Source organism: Anas acuta, chromosome 1, assembly GCF_963932015.1.
Source record: "Anas acuta chromosome 1, bAnaAcu1.1, whole genome shotgun sequence".
NCBI lineage: Eukaryota > Metazoa > Chordata > Aves > Anseriformes > Anatidae > Anas > Anas acuta.
The window spans coordinates 23,261,399-23,283,485 of record NC_088979.1 but is presented as its reverse complement, the minus strand read 5'-3'; the positions used below and the strand labels follow the sequence as shown (position 1 = coordinate 23,283,485).

At 39.8% G+C, this 22,087-nt stretch overlaps 3 protein-coding genes across 15 annotated transcripts in view; 1 reads left to right on the top strand and 2 right to left on the bottom strand.

Moving 5' to 3' along the window:
• The window catches only part of BRCA2 (BRCA2 DNA repair associated), a 38,447-nt gene extending 29,356 nt beyond the window's left edge, over positions 1-9,091 (bottom strand). For all 3 annotated transcript variants that reach the window (XR_011093286.1, XM_068672818.1, XM_068672825.1), the window contains exons 1-8: positions 8,959-9,091; positions 7,858-8,097; positions 5,744-5,849; positions 4,899-4,951; positions 4,753-4,793; positions 4,559-4,670; positions 2,928-2,983; positions 1,912-2,026 (exon numbers count right to left, since the gene is read on the bottom strand). Coding sequence is in view for 2 of the 3 variants with exons in the window: in XM_068672818.1 (XP_068528919.1) it covers positions 1,912-2,026; positions 2,928-2,983; positions 4,559-4,670; positions 4,753-4,793; positions 4,899-4,951; positions 5,744-5,849; positions 7,858-8,097; positions 8,959-9,025 (790 nt within the window). In the remaining variant the exon portion in view is untranslated. The remainder of the gene's footprint in view (positions 1-1,911; positions 2,027-2,927; positions 2,984-4,558; positions 4,671-4,752; positions 4,794-4,898; positions 4,952-5,743; positions 5,850-7,857; positions 8,098-8,958) is intronic.
• Positions 9,092-12,290: 3,199 nt separating this feature from the next.
• On the top strand, positions 12,291-14,575 carry ZAR1L (zygote arrest 1 like). Its single transcript, XM_068672804.1, has 4 exons — positions 12,291-12,925; positions 13,080-13,172; positions 13,322-13,396; positions 13,809-14,575. The coding sequence occupies exons 1-4, from the start codon at positions 12,323-12,325 to the stop codon at positions 13,950-13,952; spliced, it is 915 nt and encodes a 304-aa protein (XP_068528905.1). The 5' UTR covers positions 12,291-12,322; the 3' UTR covers positions 13,953-14,575.
• Positions 14,576-16,401: 1,826 nt separating this feature from the next.
• Positions 16,402-22,087, bottom strand: part of FRY (FRY microtubule binding protein) — a 233,281-nt gene continuing 227,595 nt past the window's right edge. For all 11 annotated transcript variants that reach the window (XM_068672761.1, XM_068672771.1, XM_068672785.1 and 8 more), the window contains 3 exons: positions 20,739-20,849; positions 18,456-18,649; positions 16,402-17,866 (listed from right to left, as the gene is read on the bottom strand). In XM_068672761.1, coding sequence (XP_068528862.1) covers positions 17,608-17,866; positions 18,456-18,649; positions 20,739-20,849 — 564 coding nt within the window. In that variant the 3' untranslated portion in view covers positions 16,402-17,607. The remainder of the gene's footprint in view (positions 17,867-18,455; positions 18,650-20,738; positions 20,850-22,087) is intronic.

The following is a 22,087-nucleotide window of genomic DNA, read 5'->3' as shown; positions in this document are numbered from 1 at the left end:
ACAGTCCTATTTTGAGTTTAAATCCTTAGAAGTAGAGTATTAAATCCATTTCTCCTACTTCATTAACAGTTGCAGACACTGAGGTGGATAGACAGCACCATTTACTCTGATCAGGGTTATGAAGGGAGTGATGTAATTTTCTTCTTTGAATTAAATACTATGAAGTCTTAGGCAAGAGGCCAGGGTAAAACATTACAGATTTTTATGCTTCCCATTAGCTTTTCAATTTAAATATCTTCCCAGACAACATACATATTACTACAGTTGCAAAAAACACATACAACAAAGCTGTACATTCTGCTATCAAGGCCAGATGCCTAGAGCTGAGTGTTACAACGACAAATGTCAGGCTTACTTGAACTAGCAATATGAACCTTAGGGATTAATGAAGGCGTTATAAACAAATAGAAAAGACCACATGCATATTTAGATATTTAGCTCCTTTTGTGAAAATCTGAAGTATTGATAAATGACGGAACACATCTTGCATCTCTTGCTACGCATTACATGTAAATTAGTTTACGTCAGGAAAGAAAAATGTTTTCCTCTTTCCCCAGGTGTTTCCCCAAAAAATACATTAAAAGTCTTTTAAATATTTGGTGGTTCTTATACATTGGTCTGAGTGCATATACTCATTCTCACTGTTACTGAAGACCTAACTGGTACAATATAAATAATCTCTTTGACTGAAAGAAAACATTCCTAATAAAACTCTTTTTTTTTTTTTTCCCATGGTAATACAACACTAGTCCAGAGAAAACCAACATTTGAAAGCTACAGACGTGGAGATCCAAGCTATCCTTTTTTTTTTTTTTTTACATTGCATCTTTGAGTGCCGAGTTAACTGTTCTCAAGGAGAAGATAAAGAGCCATTTGCAGAAGGTATTTTGTACTTAGAAAAACAGAAACTATCTTCTTCCTCTTATTTTTAACTATTTACATTATTATCACCAGGCTTCTCTAATGTATTATGGTGTGTAATAACACATTTTGGAATGCAGCACAGGAGATTAATTAGTCCTTTATTTCTAAAAGCATTTTACTGACTACAAATGGCTTGAATATGTTTACCACCACCCCCATTTTTAACTCAGCATGCTTGAACCTACAACGCAAAAGGAGCATGTATCACTCTGCAAGCTACAATGCTTCCTGAGCCCAGCATTCTCAGCCCTCCTTGTCCAATGCTAACCTGATTATTCATGTTACAATTCTCACATTTACCACTGAAAAATGTTTTTAGGGCATTCCTTTCAGTTAAGGAGACATACAATCCCAATGATACATCATCCCATCTAGCCTGTGTCAATCTCTACAACACCCTTTTACATCTAGACGTGCTTAATAAATTTCCTTGTTAATATTCATCCCTTCTGCCACCATTTCAACGAAGTCAAAGAGTTCAAACTAGAGCATATATTTTCCACTTGTTCACTTACGTTCTAAGAACACAGAATCAAAATTTATTTGCCTTAAGTATTTTCTGCATTCATTACAAATATAACATTCATTTTTCCTAATGGATTTGTCATGTTTTGAGCTACTAATACATCAATAAAGAAAGGATATATAGCAAGAATAAAAAAACAAGCTCACCACAGAACAATGAACAGGCTGAAAGTTCACATTTACACTAAACCTATTCCACAGCCAGTAGTAGTCTTGCCCCGTACCTTTTTTCTCTCTCAGCTCTCCCATAGGTAGGTAGCCGGTTCGATTCACTGATTTAACAGAAATTGACTTTTTTCTTTTTATTGCCAGATAAGTTTTACAAAGGCTAACCAACTCAGAAGTAAGAATCCACAGCTGGCAGACGAAATGAGCTGGTCAGCTCAAGACACACGATGTAACTTAACCCTCAGTCTTGCTTCACAATATGCTCAGTAACACTAGTAAAGCATCAATACATACCGAACTCTTTGGTAACATCTTCACCATTTAGCTTTACTGTCTCTGGTACGGACAGCAGACTGGAATCATTCTTCCCAGGACATTCATCATGGTCAGAAGAAAAGCTGTGCAAAACCTGTAAACCAAAGATATCGGCTGTTGCATACAACAGTGACAGGAGGAGTACAGCACCCAACCGAACAGCTGCAATACCTGAATAATTCTGCATCTCTTACAATAAAAAGTAGTGTTTTCATACATATATTTCTTGTAAACAAGCAAGCTGGTAATCTCCATTTCCAATAAAAACCAGATTCCTCTCTGCAACCAACACAGGGGAATACATGGGCAGTAAATGGCTTCACTAGAATGCAATATGCAAAGCGCCTCAAAAAGGAACGAAGGAGAAAGACTTTTTATAGTTGGTTTGTTTTAAAAACAAAATGTTTTAAAAACAACTGTGACAAGTATTAGCTGTGAATTTTCAGGTATTAAGAATGAAATGTAAATTTGCAATGAATACTTGTTCAGCTTTCATATACGTGGAGAAAAATTACAATTAAGCAGGAACTCTCCCTTTTCTAACAAAGGACTAAAAGTAATTCTCAATTTTAACTCTTGGGCAAACACTTCAGCACGAGAACTGATTGGACAACATAAGCCAAATTATAACTCTCAGAGCTTTGACAGAAGGGGGAATACAGCTGAGCAAACAAACCTTCAGATAAATAGTTTATTGCAATTCCTAGCTTTGATTTCTCTTTGCATGACTCCCACTGCAGCTCAAGTCAAGCTTTGGTTTTTATTTCTTAATTTATATTTTAAATGCAGTGAAAATATTCCTCAAAGGGGGTTATTTTTGAAAATACAGTGTTTTGTAACCTTAGTTTTGTAAGCAGTTACTTTCTAAAATAGCCAGATAGGAGGGCCTAGAATGAAAATGGCAGAATTATTTGTTCTTGGCTCAAGGGATCTAAGCATAAAACTAAACAGCTTAGCTGAAATTAAAGAAGAGCACAGCTCTTAAAACCACTTACTATCTCAGCTCTTTCATCCTGTTGCTTTGGTCCAGAAATAGAACTGGTCTCCCTAGCTTTAGAAGAAAGACAGAGAAGTCAGTTCATTTGCCCCTACGTGAATGTGCCAAACACGTTCAAATAAAGTCATGCTTTGGGAGGGTTTTCTTTTGATTATTTTAAATGCAACTGACATATGTAAACAAAATACTAACAAAAGTAACAAAAAGTTCTAACTAAAACATCCTGCAGGTGGGTCTGAGGGACAGCATGCAGTTTTGTAACAGCATAAAACACCCGAAATCATAGCATGTGGCTGCTGCCGCTGGCAGTCCCCTCTCCAGGGGTTACTCATGGCACTACTCCCTATTTTCTTCTGTCACGGGATCTTGAGAGCCTCCAAGTTTCTGTAAGGAATTTGACTTTTTCCTTCACCTTCCATTTCCACCAAACAGGAGCATCTTTTCACCCACATTACAAAAGGAGAGCGTGAACTCTACTTTTAAGATGCCTTATGAAGAGCTGGATTTTGCAGTAACGCCTTTCATAAACATGACATCTGGGCTCTTACATGGTATCAGGATTAGTAACTGCAGGCCCTCTTGTAACAGCCAAATGACTCACTTTCTCCTTTTACAGAAGACAGACAGTAGAAAGCAGGTATAAGAACTGCAACCTAGTATGCTCATACAGAAAGTGAGACAATGAGAGTTCAAACCAGAACTCATTACCCAGAAGAGCATCTTAAAGTTATGGGTACTTGCTCTCCAAGTCACATCTTTCTGAAGCCATGAATGCCCCAAATGACACAATTCAGTAGCCTCATGCAGAGTACCACCCCCTACATACTAACAGAGGGGATCCCCAATTCTTGCATGCATTCTTAACATGCTTTAGATGCTTTGCATGCACAGGGTTTACATGTTTGTAGACATTTAGAGTTTCAAAGTCAAATTCCATTTTATCACAATAAAGAAATTCTACTTGCAGCAACACTTTAGAGATGCTAAACCTCAAGCCTTGACCTAAGTGCCACCTAAGCAGCCATCACCCACTCACTCTCATCCTCAGTTATGCTGGCACCACTGTTTGTGCAACTGCACGGTAAATAAAGTCCAGGAGTTGCCCTGTCTGAATAACCTAGGAAATAGGGTCTGCAATGGGATGAGTATCTCATATCAGTATCTGTCTGCCTCCATCGATACAATGGTGAGCACAGCGAGAGGGCTTAAAATGCTGAAGCCAGCACAGCTGCTGGGAGGTTTACTCAACAAGCTACGTCCTTAAAACTTAATAAATATACTCACATGACTTAACCTAACAGGTATCTAGTTTCATGATGGAGCAAATATAAGGAATCATTACCTTTCTAGGCTTTGTTATGTTGTTCCTAAATGAATATTCCTGAAGGCCTTATACAGAAAAAGGAAACTTTTGGAAAGCAAATATACATTTAATTTAATTTCTTCCATTTAGGGTTACATTATTTAAAGTCACCCACAAAGCATCACTGTAAGAGTTTAGTCTTTTAAAATAGATAAGGAAAAAAAAAAAAACACACAAAAAAACCCAAGTAAGTTCACACTCAGTGAACTTCCAGTGTCAGAACCCGAAGTTTTTATCCCTTAACAACTGTTCATTTTTAGAATTACCTATGATCACTGTTGCACCAAGTGTAGGAGGTGTAGCTAGAGAACTTGACCAGGACATATCTGGATCCACTTCCGCCCCCAGGCTTTCAGAAATACGTTTTGGAGTTCGGACCTAGAAATACATTTATTATTCCTATACAGAACTCTAAACATACTAAGGAAAAGAAAGCAAAATGCAGGAATAAAATATTTACCTCCAAAAATTTTGGTGTGCAAAACAAGCTTCCATATGGTCCTAAAAAACATTATGTAATAGGAACAAAAAGTTTAGTCTAAGAAATGAGGACTTATATATACAGATGTCAGATATTTTGTAAAACTAAAAAGTGAAAATACAAACCAGGAATATTACTTCTCTGCGGTGTTCTGAAAGCATTCCTTAAAATAGCTGGGCTGCCAACAACAAAAAAATAATTTCACTCATCAATTTCTGAAAGTAATAAATATTTATAGTAGACATTATGTACTTTACTGCCTCCATTATTTTCTCTTTGCAATCATAGCTGTTTCTCTGACTAAATCAAATGTAGATTTCTTCTAACCACCAGTTAGTACTTCAAAGCTTACCACATGTTTGTGTCAAACTATAATACGGTTCTTTTGTGAAATGTTAATTTTCAATACTTGTCTGACAAATATTATACTAGATTTCAATACAATTTATGCATTTTTAACATGCTGTATGAAACCATGGAAATTGGCCCAATTTATTTTAATCAAATAAATAACTTAGCTGTTCTTTATAACCAACATGAACACTTTGAGCAGATTAAATGGAAAAATACGCTATCAGAGGTAGAAACTGAGGCCATTACTAAAAAAATCACAGTAAATATTACAAATGTCTTTACAAGTTACTACTTTAGAAGCACATGGTACAGCACTACTGCTATTTCTTGCACTGGATATTCAGGACTTGGGCAGCTGAAATAACGTTAACAACTGTCACAGGCCAGCTACAAAGGAGTAGGAAAATAGATAGCAAGAACACCTACAAGCAAAGTTTCCAGAGCTAGCAAACATTTTATTTTCAATTCTTAGCAACCTATAAGTATCAGAAACATACAAAATATGAAAGATTTATTCACTGCTCTGAAGAAGTCTACCAGATGAATACAGTGGTTCTAATACTGTTTTTTGCTTAAAATCCAGTTTATTCTATATTGCATTGACACATCAGGATACCTGGCAGCAAGGAAATTGTGGCAGGTGCCAAGAGGAGAAGCTAGCATTTCATTTTCTTGATCTCTTTTTCTTCCTATGATACTTGGACTTGTAAAATTCTCTCTGCCTAAAAAATATAATATAATAATCAGCACAATCTTGCAGTAACTGTTTCAATTTTGTAAAGTGTAAATATAAGCTTTTAAATATTATACAAAGCCTGATACTTAGTACCAAAAATCACATCTAATGCAACCTACTCTAGTGTTTCGAGCATATCCAATTCTATATCCAAACAAAAATATATTTATGCCAAACGCACACGTACAACCAAAAATAACTCATTTTGTCAGCTTATTTGATAAATGTTTCAGTGTACTTCCAAGATATTAGTCAAGTTACATACTCAGTTTTAGTACAATATACTGCATTGTGTATGTCTCGTCCTTGCAGAAGCTACCAGTAGAAGAAACTTGATACACAAAAGCATGACTTTTCATCATCTCTCTCTCAAGTTCACTTAAGACATAAAGAATTCTAATTAAGAATTCTTCATTAGAATAAGCAGCATTAAGTAAAATATACATAGATATGTATTTCTTGAATTGTTATTGGAGGTGCTGCCTCTGGTACTAGCAGATATTTGTATGCTGCCTATCTGCATATAGAAGAGGAAGTGTGCACCCCAAAGCAGCAGAATCCTCTCAACAATGAACCTCTCACACTTGCAAGCATCCACTCAAAACAATTCCCAGTCAGAAATTTCCAAGTGATTTTCATCTCAGACATTACACCTAGGTATTCGTATTTCTCTCTGCTTCTAAACTCCTGAGTCCACAGCATGCCTACATCCCAGTACCACATCAAGCTGAAATCCATCAGCTCTCGCTTTCACAAGAAGGAAACCCAGGAGTTGACTCCAACCAAGAAAATAAAAGACCACCTGTGATAAAAAGACCACAGGCAAGACCACCGAAACTTTAGTAATAGTCTTCTTCCTTTCACTAAGGAGCGTAAACAAGCATCCACAGAGCTAAAGTAACCCCTTTGAAACAGAAAGGGGTTTCAAATGAGCCAGTAAGTCTCCTTTGTTTCCATCTTAGAAACTGCTACCAAGAATTCACTAGGGACTTAACGCTATGAAAGTCTGAATAGCTAGAGTTAGAAGAAACACGGGTACCTAAGTTGAGCACAAGTTCAACAATAAACTTAAAATAAATGAACAGAGTAACAGCATTCCCTGGAAGCAATGGTGTAAAGCTGTATTTGAACAGAAACAGTTTGACACCTTTAAAAGCTCTGGTTTAGGATCTAAGAACAACTCTAGAAATAAGGAGTGTCCCGTGTAACCTGTTTAGAAAAGCTTATCTTGTCAGTAGGAGGACACAACACAGGCACAGTAGATGTACTAATGAGATACTGCAGGAAAGGTGTTCAATATTCTTCCATAGAAATATTTCTTACATACAACATTGCATATATTCTCCATAGAAAATACTCATCTTTCTATCCAAGGATGGGTACCATGACTAGCTGGTATATTAAACAGGAGCAGAGTAACATGCACTTTTATGATGTATTTGGGATTTGGAAATAATGTCATGAAAAATACCAACATAGAACTTGCTCTCTTCCATTTGGAAAGGAGTTCCATCACTTTTTTTCCATGTCTTACAGTTTTGCTATGTCAAAGAGCTTAGTATTTTAAATCTTTCTAAGATAGCTTAAAGAGCTTCCTATTATCTCATATTTCAGCATGATAAATATCATCCTCTCTCGTGGAAACATTTTTCAAAGATTTTGTGTAAAACCAAAGTCAAATATAGTAAAATTCACTCTGGTTCTCAGTTACCACCCCACACCAACAAGCTCATATAATCCTTGTATTAACAGCACACAGAGTATTGGGACTAGGATAGGTTCTCTACAGAGAGCTCTTTGGATATGCATGCATTATCAGCTTATTGTCAGGCTGAATTTGTTATTGCTTATACAATTTCTGCAGTAGCATTATCTATCACATTAAGAGTCACCAGCAAACAACAAAGGTTTAAAAAAAAAAAAAAAAAAAAAAGTCCCTCATGTCTGGAGCACGCAAGAAGCCTTTAAACACACTTTTGCAAAAATGTACTCACTTGTTCCTATTTTTTTCTGATCCAGTTCTATTCCAGGAGAAGAAAAAGGTGGCATTATTGTATTTTGTTCTTTAAAAATCGGTGGAGTTGATGTCAACTGGCTGTATGTGAAGGGTTTTGCCTTTGGAGTTTTAAAAGAAGTTTGATCGATGGGAGCATCAAGTTCTAACAATTTAGGTTCATACGGGGGTGCTTCTGAGCTGAGTTCTTCGAACCAGTTGAGACTTATAGGCCCTAAGTCTGTGAACAAAAACAGAGAAAAACACATTTAAAAACAAAACAAACAAAAAAACCCTACCAAATTTCATGCAAACAACATGGTAATAAGTATGAGTTCATATGTTATTAAACCATATTTCCATGTTAAAATGGAAATCTTCATTCTATATGACATGCACAGAAGAACATCATAATTAGTCATAAATTAACACAAAATTAATGCTCTATAGAGAATGTGAAAATTTATTAGGCATTCATATGCTAGCAGGAAAATGCTTTACCCCTTCCAGCATTAACAGTTTAACTTTACTCCTTTCCAACTGGACTTGATGATCTTGGAGGGCTTTTCCACCCCAAGTAATTCTAGGATACCATTGCAATAATTCTGCTTATTATGATTCTAGATAGCTCCTAATTCTGTTACCCACAAGTGTTAAGAAAAAAAAAAAGTCCGCTAAACTTCTAAGACAATTAGGAAAACTAACCAAAGAGCAGATAAATAGCCAGTTTGCTTAAAATGTTTTAAGTTTAGTTTATTTTTCTCAGACTGGCAAGTTAAACAGGTTCCTTTTAACTTTGAGATATACTACTGTTGACACATCTGGCAAAAGACTAAACTTGGCCTGCCTGCAAGTACATAAGAAAACCCAGGTGAAAAAAAAAAAAAGTACAAAAAAGCAACTGAACACACATTCTGAAAGAAACTACAATTGCATATAGATGGCAATTCCAAAAATGGCAAATAGATTTGGGGCAAGTACAACAGCTAACAAGATGCACAGTACTTCTATGTGGAACGTACAGCTTACAGCAAATGTGCATAAAATACCAGTGTCCAGAAAGCAACCCTAACAGCACATGTTCAGTATAGTCATGCTGTACCTGAATCACTGCAACGCGTCTTAAATATTTCAAAGAAGGTTGGTCTTTCCCCAGATCTGCAAGCCATTTTCGCATCCGTACGATCAATGGAGCGGTTGAGAACCCTGTGGAGAGACGAGATGAGATGGGAAGGCTCAGCCTGGCGGCCCAGCTCTGTGAGGTGCGCAGGGCAGCTCCTAACCCTGCTCTGCTGCATCCCTTGGCAGCTGTGATGGGGCTGTCTGCACTAATGGTGACTGGGGTATGAAAACAAGAGAGTGTGAGGACTTATGTTGGAGATAATATGAATATTGAGTGAATACTAGAGGAAATACAAGACTGGGAGGATATTTTTGAAGTGTCCCAGGTAGGGCGAGCCGCCCACCGCCGCTCCTTCACACTAGGCCAGTGACAGCCCGGTGTGTCCTCACACGGCTCCTCACCCACCAGGAGCTCCGAGAAGCCCGTGAGGCACTGCCAGCTTATACCCTTTATACCACCTGCTGAAAGCCAAACACCTTATGACACAAAATATTACAACACACGCTCTTTAAGCCACTCAACGCAAGCCTGACGAACCGGGAGCCTCCCCCGAGCTCCAGAAGAGCAGGCAGCCCACCTGCCTCACCCCTCACCCCCCTCATCCCGGGACCTTTTTACCTCCCTCCGGCCCCCGGCAGGGCACGGGCACGGCGGCCGCATCGCCTCACGCGCGGGGCCGCGCTCCGCTGCGCGCCCCCGAGCCGAGCCGAGCCGAGCCGAGCCGAGCCGCGCGGCCCCGCGCCCGCCGCCGCCGCCGTTCCAATCCCGGCGCCAAGGCTCCGTCACGAGCCGCGCGTGCGCGCGGAAGCGGAGGGGCAGGGGGCGGGGAAAATGGCGGCCGCCCCCTCGCCTCAGCGCCTCAGCGCCTGGCGGGAGGGTGGCGCCGGGCTCGCTCCTCCCCTCAGCGCTTGGCGGGCTGAGGGGGTGGAGGAAAAAAAACGAGCCAAAACAGAAGTTGTTGTGTAAATGCTGGCCCTCCACGTGCGGTTTTCCACGATACAAACTGTGTCCTCCCCGCTACAAGGATGTGTCTGTGGTGGCACCGGTGCTGTGTATTGGCTGTATAAAATAACCCACGTAACAGCTGTCTCATAAAAAACAATAAAACACAACTTCATTAGAAAGTAAATGGAAAAAAAGGCTTATATATGAAGAAAAAAAGTATGCTATCTGAAAATAACTTTTCATCCCTTCCCAGAAAATGCCTTGCTGACTAGATATCAACCCTCTACATTCATTGATCTTGCTTTTCAGTCCCTGTACTCTGATCCAAACGTCGTCCTTCTTCTATTCACACATCCCTATACACATGCAGGGCCGAGGATTGTATCCAAGGTTGACATGGTCCGACCATTTAATGGCAGTTAACATCAATGCCCCAGAAAAAAAAGTCTCCAGAAGTCTTACAGCAAGTGGTACTGTGGTGGAGTGTCATTGCCTGGGAGGATCTCAACCCAATCTCTTTAGTCAGGTGCTGTTGTAGGCATCAAAACATGAAGTTTATTGTAGATGTTGTTATTACAGCTAGTATAAAATACTGCTTTCCTCTGGATACAAGCCCATTCCCATTTTGACCCTTGGTACCATCTTGGCCTCAGCAAGGAGTCCAAAAATAACTTCAAACAGGGTGGAAAATTCTTGCAATAGCCAATTTTCAGTTAGCTATTTTTCAGACTAGCTGCATGTCCACCTGCTCTTGTGTTATAAAAGGGCATCTACTTACCTCTCCATACCAGTCATTGTTTTACAGTTTTATCATGCCTCCTTACTCATGTGTCACCTTCTTCAGATTCTCTTCACACAATAGTTTTTCTGCGTCCCTTCTCCTTCCAGCAAACTTACTTAGTTTCCTTTAATCCTGCAGAGCCCTATGGAGGTGCAATAACTGCTTCTTCCCATAGTATTATTATAGAAGAAGCCATACCATTGTTTTGGGTGATAGCATGTAGTTTCCATTTTATTCTTCATCTGCTTCACAATTCTATTTACTTTTTTCTTTTTTTTTTTTTTTTTTCTGTTGATACGGACGGTGCTTTGAAAACCTAAACATAGTGTGAAACCTCGACCCATCTTGTTTTTAACTATGTGTGCATTTCCTGAATCTTAATCCCTTTTTGTTCTGTAAAAAATTTGTTTTCTACCAAGAATTCAGACACTCGAAAGGATCTTTCTCAGATACAGTGTGAAAATTTAAAGGCATCGTCCCTACCAGTTCCTCTCTAGCCGTTCCTTTGCTGGCCCATTGGATTTTATAATGCAACGCTTTAATAAAGATGGTGAAGAGTCATGCAAAGGAATTATTTAGCATCACAGCAAGTCCAAGGATTTGGGGATTCTTTAGTCTCTAAAGATTCACATACACTGTTTACATGATTTAATAGTGTTAATTATGTTACCTTAAAATTGACGTAAATAAAGTGATGTAATTACCAAAGGACTATTAGTCTAATATGCAAGTTCTTGTATTGCTATAATTTATTTTATTACACAGATATTAAGCCATTTTTCCTGGTGTAACTTCTCCCTCTGGAGTTTTGCAGGAACTGAAGTATACCCCATCTTTTTCTAAAACAACAGGGTTGATAGAAAAGCTGTACATGTATATGTGGGCAATCCTTCAGTAATGGGGGTGTTCAGAACATTTAGCAATGACAACAACTTCTTTTAAAAGACTAACGGCCCCCATTCTTCACTCGGCTGCTTGTGGCATACCCAGTTTATCTGGGTTTTCTTAGCTTCGAAGACCCCTTTTCTTTTTTTTTTTTTTTTTTAAGACCTTTAATGGAGGGAATGGTTGGCAAGCAGACTTTCCATCACCGTGAGAGCTCTGTTTGCCCCAGCTATGGCTGAGCTATGTCTGTTCAGTCTCCGCAGGGTCTTGCAGGCTGGTGCAGTTTTCTGATCGCCGATTACTTCACGGTGCTCACAACTCTGCAGAGACCTTCACTGACTCGCAGCTTCCCGAATAAATGAGCCTATACAGGGCCCAGGAGGCATCATCACATCTAACCCTGGAGCAGCATTTCTTGCCTGAAGCCACCGAAGAAGCCTTCCAGAAGCAGAGCAGGTCGGGCCACATGCCCTTGGCAAAAGGACAGGCAAGCTCTGTACCCCAAATTAAGTACGGGAAGAAAGCCCATGGCTGGAGCAGTGGTTTTATGGCCAGGGACAATCAGAGAGCAGAGGGGACAGCAGGCCTGGCAGCCCTCTCCCCGTGCAATCAGCCCCAGCCAGCTGGGCCCAATTTCCCCATCAATCAGCAGCAATTAACACCAGCTCTCCAAGACCAGATAAAGGCAGGGCTGGGAGCCCTCCTAGAGCTGACTTCTCTGCAGGTGTGAGCATGGAGAGCTTTGTCTATCCACCCTTCAGCACCTACCAGAGCTTTAGGGCTGGCCTGACACCACATGGTGGCAGGGACCCGGTGCTGAAGCAACCCAGCTGGAAGCAGAGCAAGAGCACAGGGCTCGGTCCCTTCCCTGGGACCCCCACCCCGCTGCCCTCTGAATACTTGGACAGCTGCCACCGGGCCCACCTGAAGGCCCTGCTGTCACAGGTGAGCCCAGGGCTGACCCCACGGCTTCGCCGAGCCAACACCAGGGAGATTGGGGTGCAGGTGAACCCCCGGGCCGATGCTGCTGTGCAGTGCTCGCTTGGGCCTCGCACGCTGCCCGCCGGCCGCCCCCTCAGCCCTGCTGGCCTCTATGCTCGTGGGCGCATGGCCCTCTACTCGCCTGTGCTGGATCGTCGCCTCTTCACCATGCCTGAAGCTGCGGGGTTCCGTGAGAAGGATGAGGTGGCTGCGGCCAGCCCTGAGAAGCAGAAGGCAGAGGATGGTGGCAGGAAGCAGCAGGATGGCCAGGCAGCGGCCGCTCCACCGACTGAGGGGCAGTCGAAGGCGTCACAGGAGGAGGCTGCAGCCCCTGGCCGCCAGGCGGCTTTCCAGGTGTGCAGCGGTGCCCACCCCAGCATCTGTCTTGGGTCTGCACCCTTCACAGCCTCCCTTGCCTCCAGGTCTGAGCCCCCTGGCTGTGGAGGTGGGTGGTGGTGTGAGGGGAGCTGGGCCTGGGGGCTGCTGAGTGACCCCAATCTCCCCACAGTTCTTGGAGCAGAAGTACGGCTACTTCCACTGCAAAGACTGCAAGACCAGATGGGAGAGTGCTTATGTGTGGTGCATTTCTGGAAGTAACAAGGTAATTGATGTGTAACAGCAAGTCTTTTCTTGCTCATGATGCTTGCAAGTACAACACAAAATCTGAGAAATTGTTTTTGGCACAAATTTAGGACACCCATATTCAATATCCCGAGGAAATCTCAGTAGTAACTGAAAACTTGTTCTTAGGTGTACTTCAAGCAGTTCTGTCGCAAATGCCAGAAGGGCTACAATCCCTATCGTGTGGAAGCAATCCAGTGCCAGGTATGTTACAATATTTTTTTTGTACAGTAGGTTTTTGTCTTATGGTAAGACTGCCCAGGTTTGTCATGAACTCTACTAGTTTACAGTTGCTGAATTTCTTACTGACTTTATCTGGAAGAGAACTTGCTGTTGAAGTACCAGAAAACTTATTTGGGAATGGTGTAATGCCATAGGTCTCCACCGTGTAGATGGCTTATGTGAATGGCTATCTTTTGCTACACCATCCTGTCCTGCCACATGCAGGATAGGTAGGGTTTTGACAAGTATTTCTAGGTGAGGAGGCTCTTACAACTTTTTCACCACAAAAGCTCTTTTAAGCATATCAGCTCAAGTATGATCCTATGATTAAGGGAAAACAGATGTCAGTCTAATATAAAGTACACTTTGATATACTACTAATGTCTTTCCTAAGACCTGCTCGAAGACTCGTTGCTCCTGCCCTCAGAAGAAGAGGCACATCGATCTCAAGAGACCTCATCGCCAAGAGCTCTGTGGCCGCTGCAGAGGCAAGAGGCTGTCCTGTGATAACACTTACAGCTTCAAATATATTGTCTGATCTGCGTGCCCCATTTTGCATTTGCACTTTGTCAGTCTTCTTGCAATATTTTGACCTTAGGCTTTTGACCTGGCATTGGATAATGGATAAGGACTTTTGTATTTATAAGATATTTAACTATTATTTATGTTAATAAAGTTCAATAAAAGTTTGCACTAGTTTATTACCCATAGTAATTTCCCATTACCTAGTTTCCTTTTGCTGTAATCAAAGAAGAAATAATCCAAGAAGAAAGTATCAAAGAGAAAAGTATATATGGAAGGAAGTGGAACCTGTTCAATTTTCTAAAGAAAACATGCTTTGCTTTCAGTCTACCTTTTAGGTAATTTCTCTCTTTACTCAAACTGAACTAGTGTGGAAGATACAAATAATGCTCTGGTGTATGAAGTCTGTGACAAATATATCTGCATGTGTTTGTTAGAGCTTATACTACTGTCTTCCCTGCCACACGTATATTAAAAATCAAGCACCACTTTATTCTGGCATATGGTCCTTGATTCATGTCTGTAAGGTAGGAGGGAGAAGTGTAAGCTAACATCTCACTCTTTGAGTTATCTGAGATGTAGTGTAATAAATTCTATAGAGGTAATGTGTACTAATATCACTAAAACAGCTCCCACTGCCTGCCAATTAGAGTAAAAGCTGAGACAGAAGCTTCCTAGTCTTGTAAGGTGTCTCAAATGTAACAAGCAGATCAGCTTTCATGAAGACAAAATACAGTCAGAATCCTACTCAAAATACCTCTTCTATAGAAGACCTCTTCTATAGAAGCACAGTGAGGTGTTACTACAGTTCATGTTGTCCTAGGGCTTCAGGAAGGCTTTCATGGGAATATGGTGATTCCTGTTCTTCAAGTCTAGAAATAATGCAAGGAAATTCAGATTGCAGCATGATGGCCCTTGTTGTATATGTGAAGCACTACAGGATAGTTTAGGTTGGGAAGAACCTCAGGTCTGTCCCCATCTCTGTGCAGGATCAATTGAATCACATTGTACAGGGTCATGGATTCAATTCTACCTGCAGGCCAGTAACAAGTGGGGTACCACAGGGGTATGTCTTGGGACCTGTCCTACTCCACTCCAGTGCCATGAAAGAGGCAGCAGCATGTGCATGGCAAATCTGCAGATGCCAACAAGCTGAGGAGCCAGCCAACGCAGCTGAGAACAGTGCTGCCATTTAGAGGCATCTCAGCTGACTGGGGAAACGGGCTGATGGCAAGCTTGTGATTTAGGAGGGACAAGAGGAAATTCCAAGGAGGTGAGCGTGAGCCAGCAGAGGGCAGCAGCACTATCCGGGCTTGTAGCGATAGAAGCAGAGCCAATAAAGCTGGGGAAGTGACTGACCATGTTAGCGCTCACCAGAGCACATCTTTTGTCATTATTGTATCAGATCTTGGGCTCTCAAGATGTATTTATCAGCTATCATGTGTTCAGTGCAGGGGAGGCTGAAGGAACTGGGCTTGTTCAGGGTGAAGAAAAGACTTCAGTGAGACCCAGGGGTAGCTGACAAAGTACCATGAGGTGGTTGTTACTGAGGAATCACAGAGCATGGTTCTTCAGTGTGGCTGTGCGCTCTCCATCTCTGAGGGTTTCAAGACTCAGCTGGATGAAGGCCTGGGTAACCTGATATAATCTCATGGCTTCCCCTGCTTCAAGGGGACTGGATGATTCCTGTGGTCCCTTTCAACTTGTATTTTCCTGCGTTCTGTAAAATACAACTTCACAATGTGACAGAGCCACTCAAAACTTTTACCAACCACTACAATTTTTGCAGACCACCCCAGCTGCAGTTCTGAATAGCTTTCAAAAGTGGAAATATGTAACCGATGTTTGAAGACTTCTCTAACCGTTGTTGATTGGTTTACTCATAAGAAGAACTCAGAGATAAATAGCATCTCTTTTGGAAAGGATTTGCCCTGTGTTTATTTTGTTCTGCAACTATAATAGGGCTGCAGCGCTCCATGGATTCCACTCCTTTTATGCATCAGTGCAAGTGTTTGGGAGGATCCACTTAAAATTGTGCAAGCAAGCTGAAAAAGGGATAAAGGCGAGAGGGCTTTACTGCATTCCCAGAATTTAGGCTGATACTGCAGGCTGGACAGATTTTCTTCTACCCATAGCATTAGAAAACAAACAAATGACTGAAAACTAACTCTGGAACTAATAGGTCCATTATTGATGTTTTTAGTAGAAATAAGCCTTCAACTGGGATTTTTTTTTTTTTTTTTTTTTTTTTTTTTTCCAGTTAAGAAACTGCTTCAGTCAGTGTGCTCTTCTGGGTTGAGTTTGACTGTGAAAGAAAATAATCTTTACACTTCTCCCTGGTCGCTTTAACAAACAAATTCGCCATAAGCCATGAAAAAGGAGACTTTGAGGGGCTGCTTATCATCCATACCGTTGGCAGCTGCACAGATTCAGATAAGAACACAGTCTTCACAACTAGCACATACTCCGTTGTGATTATATGACTTTTATATTTTAGTTAAATGGATGTACTGATCCAAATATCAACCAAAGTTACTTCACAAAAACGGTAAGTGTATTTACAGAGTGAATAAGTTACATAGTTGTCAGAATAAAAGTGTCTCAGATGTGCAACAGATTTACATGCATACATTTAACACTGGACAGCAGTTAAATGTAAGAAAAAGAACATACAGTTATGACATATATACATTACAAATAAAATAGGACATCTCTTTAAAGAAGCTTAACATGAGAACTTGCATTTCACGTTAATATTTTTACTTTTTATACTCAAAATTTATATTAAATAAAAATATGCATGCATAACAGTTCAAAAGATTTGACTCTGTGATGGGACTTTCTCCTACAAAATGGCAAGTTAAATTAGATCAACCATCCTTTAATATAAATATATTCATAAAAGCAACCCTCTAGTAAAAAGCCATCAAGATCCTTTAAAAAAAAAGAAAAAAAAGGAAAATCTACCAAGACCATTCATTATACTTGTGGGCCTAAGAACAGACCTCTGCAATATGATCCAGTACCTTCAGAGACAGTAGCCTAGTAACATTAGGAAATGTACTTCGTAGCAGCTCGTTGTTTTAAGATACAGTAATAATATTCAAATTACAGTGTACATTAAATTGTAGTCCATTTACAATTTGTTTCATATACACAGGCTCTCAGCTTTTGACCAACAAGTTTGCGAGATTCTGTGGCCAGCTTCATTCTGCCCATCTTTCACTCAACCAAATAAGAGAAAAAAAGGAAAAAATGTACAAGTTTTTTTTCTTTTTTTTTAACAAAAAAATATTATTTTGTGAAGGAAACATTGCACTTCTGCCAACCTAAAATTAATTTGCTATAAAGGAAGTATTGTTCAGTGTAGTAGGCTTTGGTATGCAATGGAAGTCACTTCTTCAGTAGTGAGTTGCAGTTGCTCAGTGAAATGCTAACTGATTTTTTGTGCAACAGAGAACAAGGGATGTTGTCCTGGATGCTCTATGTTACCTTTGTCCTTACAGTATTGCTACACGTTTGAAGTTCAGCCCATATCTTATTAGAAGAAATCCTAAATGTAACAAGAGTGAGTACAGTTTGACCAAACCTTTGTAAGGCTGAGAAGACATTGAGCCACCTCACTCCAGCAGGGCAGCACTCCCAGCTTGAAAGAGGACACGAGACTCCTGTCAGAGACTTGTGCCGGAAACGCTGGAGTCTGGAAGAAAAGTATTGATGACCCGGTAACTCTGGGCTCTGCGAATCATGTCGCGGATCTCGATATTCAGTTCCATTAATTTGGTGCAGATTTCAGTCAGGCTCTGGTTAGAGCCCACCAGTGCATAGGTGCCCGTCTGACCCAAGGTTTGGTGTCGGAAGTAAATGTTCAGTAGTGTCTGGACTTCGTCATCAGAGCTACTTCCAAAGATATCATTGGGCCACAAAATCCTGCAACCAAACAGGAAGAGAATGGGTGCATCATTATGGGGTATTCGCGCAGACCGAAACCAGGTGATAGAGATCTCTAAAAGGAGAATGGATGTGCACATATTTACAAGCCAAAATAACTCACTGTCTTAAGTGACTCATTTGTTAGTGATATCAGACACTGAAATAACATAAAAGCAAATTCCTATTTTTTATGGAAACAAAAAAGCTTAAGAAAACTAATTCAAATAAGTGAAGTGAAACTAGGCTGAATGTTAGCTGATGCCAGTGCCATACACTTGCTAAGGAACTGGCTCTATAAAAAGATTCTGTAAGTATCTTACAAAGCCTCACAGAAGTACTTTTCATCTGCACTATGCATTAAACATCTTCATTGTGGTAAGCATCTGTGTTTGTATTACCAATTTGATATTGTTACTTGTGGTGCTCACCTGCAAAATTAATAATACCTGTGCCCCACCTACCTTGTTGAAAAAGTATGCAATAAATTACGGTGACCTAGCACATTTAGTATAAAGTTAGGAGGAGAATAAATGCATGCTTTTCCAGTAACACGGAACTCTAACAGGAACCATGTAGTAAAACTTGCCTGCATTCTCGTATTTGTCGGACAGCTTTAACAAGTTCATTGTTTTTCAAACACTCCAGCATGGACTGAATAGCTGCTTCTGTAGAATTGAATGTGGGCTCAGATTCCACACTCAGAGGCTCAGCTGCAATAGCGGCAGTAGCATCCTTAAGATTTTTCTTCAACTCGCTCAGTTCTCTTGACATATTTAACAGCTGTTCCAATGAGAAGATTATGAGATGGGTATTTTGGTAGGCACCAAAGAGAGTAGTTATTTCGAGTCTGTTCTTATTAGCACATTTGACGTACGCATTATGGAGAAGACACCATTTCAACACATTTCTTGATCTCTATGCTCAGTATAAGGAAACAGACTACAGATTTGTGTGTTTTTTTGTCGTGTAGCTTTAAAATGCATTGAGCTTTCTTTAATCTTTTGGCTTGCTAACATTCAAAAGCACATCTGAATAATCTTTTATCTTTTATTTCTGCTACTGTTTTCATATTGTGGTGGGAAAGTTTGTGAAATTGACATTTGCTTCTCCTAGCAATGATGTTGTTATTTATTTACAAAACACATACAGGATCTGATATGATTAACAGATGGACCAGAATTTTATAGCCCTTTGCCAGGCTAAAAAGTTAAAGACCTACCTTTATATGCTCATATATGCTAGAAATAACCACTGTCTCATGAACCAAAAATGGACCTTCCCTTAAATAATAGCTTATGGTTCCAGCAAAATATGTATAATTTTTTTTTTTTGGAGGCCATTCCTCATGTTGTTGCTCTTCATTTCCATAGGCTGCATCATTTATAACAAATAATCTAACAAAATCACCTGTCAGCTACACAAATCAATCCGCTAATAAAGAACATAAAACATTTCTAAAATTTAGGCTACTCCAACACCAGATTCCTAGTATCCTGTCTTAGAAGCAAGCAGCCTGGTCACATTACAAGACAGCCTGCAGAACAGTTTCTTAAGACACAATAAATATTCAAGCTCCTTGTACTACTATACCACATCTAACAAAACAAACCATCTCCATTTACTGGAGAATCTGTAAAATGCCAGAATCCGTCATAAGATATACTTCATAGCTTGACATTTTGTTTTACAGCAACAAGCAAAGTGCAATAACTTTTTCTCAATAGTTTAAAATATATACATTTCGCCAGGAGGAAAAAATATATGGAATGGCAAGTTATGTTACTACCTTTCTTTAAACGATGATCATTTAACTTAAAGTGATCACCTCAAAGTTTTTTCAAAACAGTTTGAACAGTTTGTTTTTTATGTGATTGTTGGCAATAAATTTGACTAACAGTATTCTTGTGAAGTGTTTCTTTATGTAAGATACATAGGTATATCTAAAACCAGAAAGCTATTTTGGTCAAAAGAGATAGGGTGTTGTGTCAAAAATACTTAAAGAATCCCTGTAAAAATGTCAGAATTAAAAAGACTTATGAAATTACAGGATTTTGTTAATTACATTTTTAAATACATTTAGCACTCTTGGGAGGCATTTAACTGATTTCAATTTGTTTATCCATTGAACGGGATTAGGAGGTACACTTGCAGTCCAAATATAAAGTACTTCTACACTAAACACCTCGTTTCCATAGGTATACGAGGATGCCAAAACATTTAAAGCTGCTGCAGATGTTTCTAGTACCAATGTACATACAATGGAGGCAGTTTATATGGCTGGAAATCACAAGACGTTACTCCAGGAAAAAAAAAAAAACAACAAAAAACTCAAATTTGCATCCATATTAAGATTAATTTACAACATTATTTTGTTATTGTCATGATAACAAGTACTCCTGGTCTATATGTCTGCAAAAATCCTGCTGAAGTCAGTCATAAGCTAGGAATGGGAGATTTTCTTTATGTGTGAAGAAAGGTCATATCCCCTTAAAAATAAATTCTCAAATAATAAAAAAAATCCAACAACTCATTTGCAGATATTTACCCAGCGTGAGCACTTCCTTATATGTAAGGTACGAGCAAAGTTGAGATTCCATATATCACTCTAGTTAATTACCACTGACTGAAATGTCTTTTGAAGACTCAAATTATAGAGGAAACCCGTCTCTGAAAGTACAGTCAATTACAAAAAATATTGGATCTCAACTAGTCCTTAATGAGGATGCTGGTTTATTGAAGCATTTTGTCTGCAGACTCATGTTCAGGGTGAAATTATGTAGTCTTTGGTGCAAGTCCACAGAAAGAAGAGTAAGAACATGAAGGTAAGGAGTGCTTTCTAGTATAAGAGTTTGTAGTGTTTGCTACATACCTCTGGCATGGAACTGACTTCATGCACTTGTCCGATAAGTTTACAGTAGGACTGAAAAAGCAACAGCAGCTGGAAGTGGAGTTTATATAATCTCTGACACAGTTCCAATTGCTAAGGAGAGATTTATAGAAGAACTAATTAATAAAGATCAGTAAGTTGGGATAGTTTGTAATAACAAGTAAAACACATTTGAGATAGTTTATTTCTTCAAAAAAACACGTTATTTTACTAAAGTATAGTCACGTACTACTTCAGAAAGCAAGTAATGCACATTCTTCTGCTGGTAAATCATAAAAGACATTGAAAATTAAAATTATAATTGCTAGCTGTCATGTAGCACACATCAGCCCCAATCTCAAAGCAGTTTATATAGGTTAGCTTTACTGATCCCACTGCAGCTGGAAAGCACAGGCAGAATATGGGAGAAGTGACTTTGCCATATAGAATATAAAACTCTAAAAAAAATAATCAGAAATGGTCAAAGACTTCTTCTGAAAGGATGGAAATCCAATAGAGAAGCAATGAAGTGGTTGTCCAAGAGAGTCAAAGCTCCTGCCTGCTTCTCTGAGAGGCGAAGAGAGGCAAATAAAATCCAGCCAGGAGTGGGATGGAGGAAATGCCTGCTCGTGGATTTCCCACCATCTTAATGAAACCATACAACAGATGGACTGAATTTCATGTGTAAGAGGACATCTGGCTTCTGTAATTTATTCTCCCAGCTAAGTAGATACTCTTACATGAATACTAACTTGTTTCTTCCGGAGTGATGTGCAGCACCACACAAGAAGTGTGATGTGTCAGACACATCTGAGTAACATGAAATGGGCACGTGTGCCAGAGACACCACGTTAATGCTAATGGTCCTGGTATCTGTGTGTCATCAGGAGGAGGAATCTTGCAGTTCCACAGATGGATCATGGTGGGGAAGGGAGGAATATTTCATCTTTGGCAAACTGCAGAAGTAAAAATTCTGCAAGTACAAGTCAAGAAGCTTCCTGTCACTTTAGCAGGAAAGACTTCAAACCACATTTGGTTTGTCTTCTCTACAGGCACAGTGACCAAGTGTGAGCTCAGTGATCTTTCCATTTGCTTGGAGGAACTAGAGCAGAGGTTCATGCCAAACACAGTAGGAAGAAAAAAAAAAAAAAAAGATGCTATTAATGAGTTTGCTTTCTTAATGCACTTGACACATGCTTGGCCACTAGCGTGTATTTTGGCTATTTGCTGAATCAGGGTCAGTGCAAAGGCCAGCACAAATACTAAGAAAAAAGCCCTTTAAAAACATCCTAAGCATTAATTTGACTGAAGTGTTTGTTTACATCCGCTTCAATATGTAAGTGCCAGGGCTC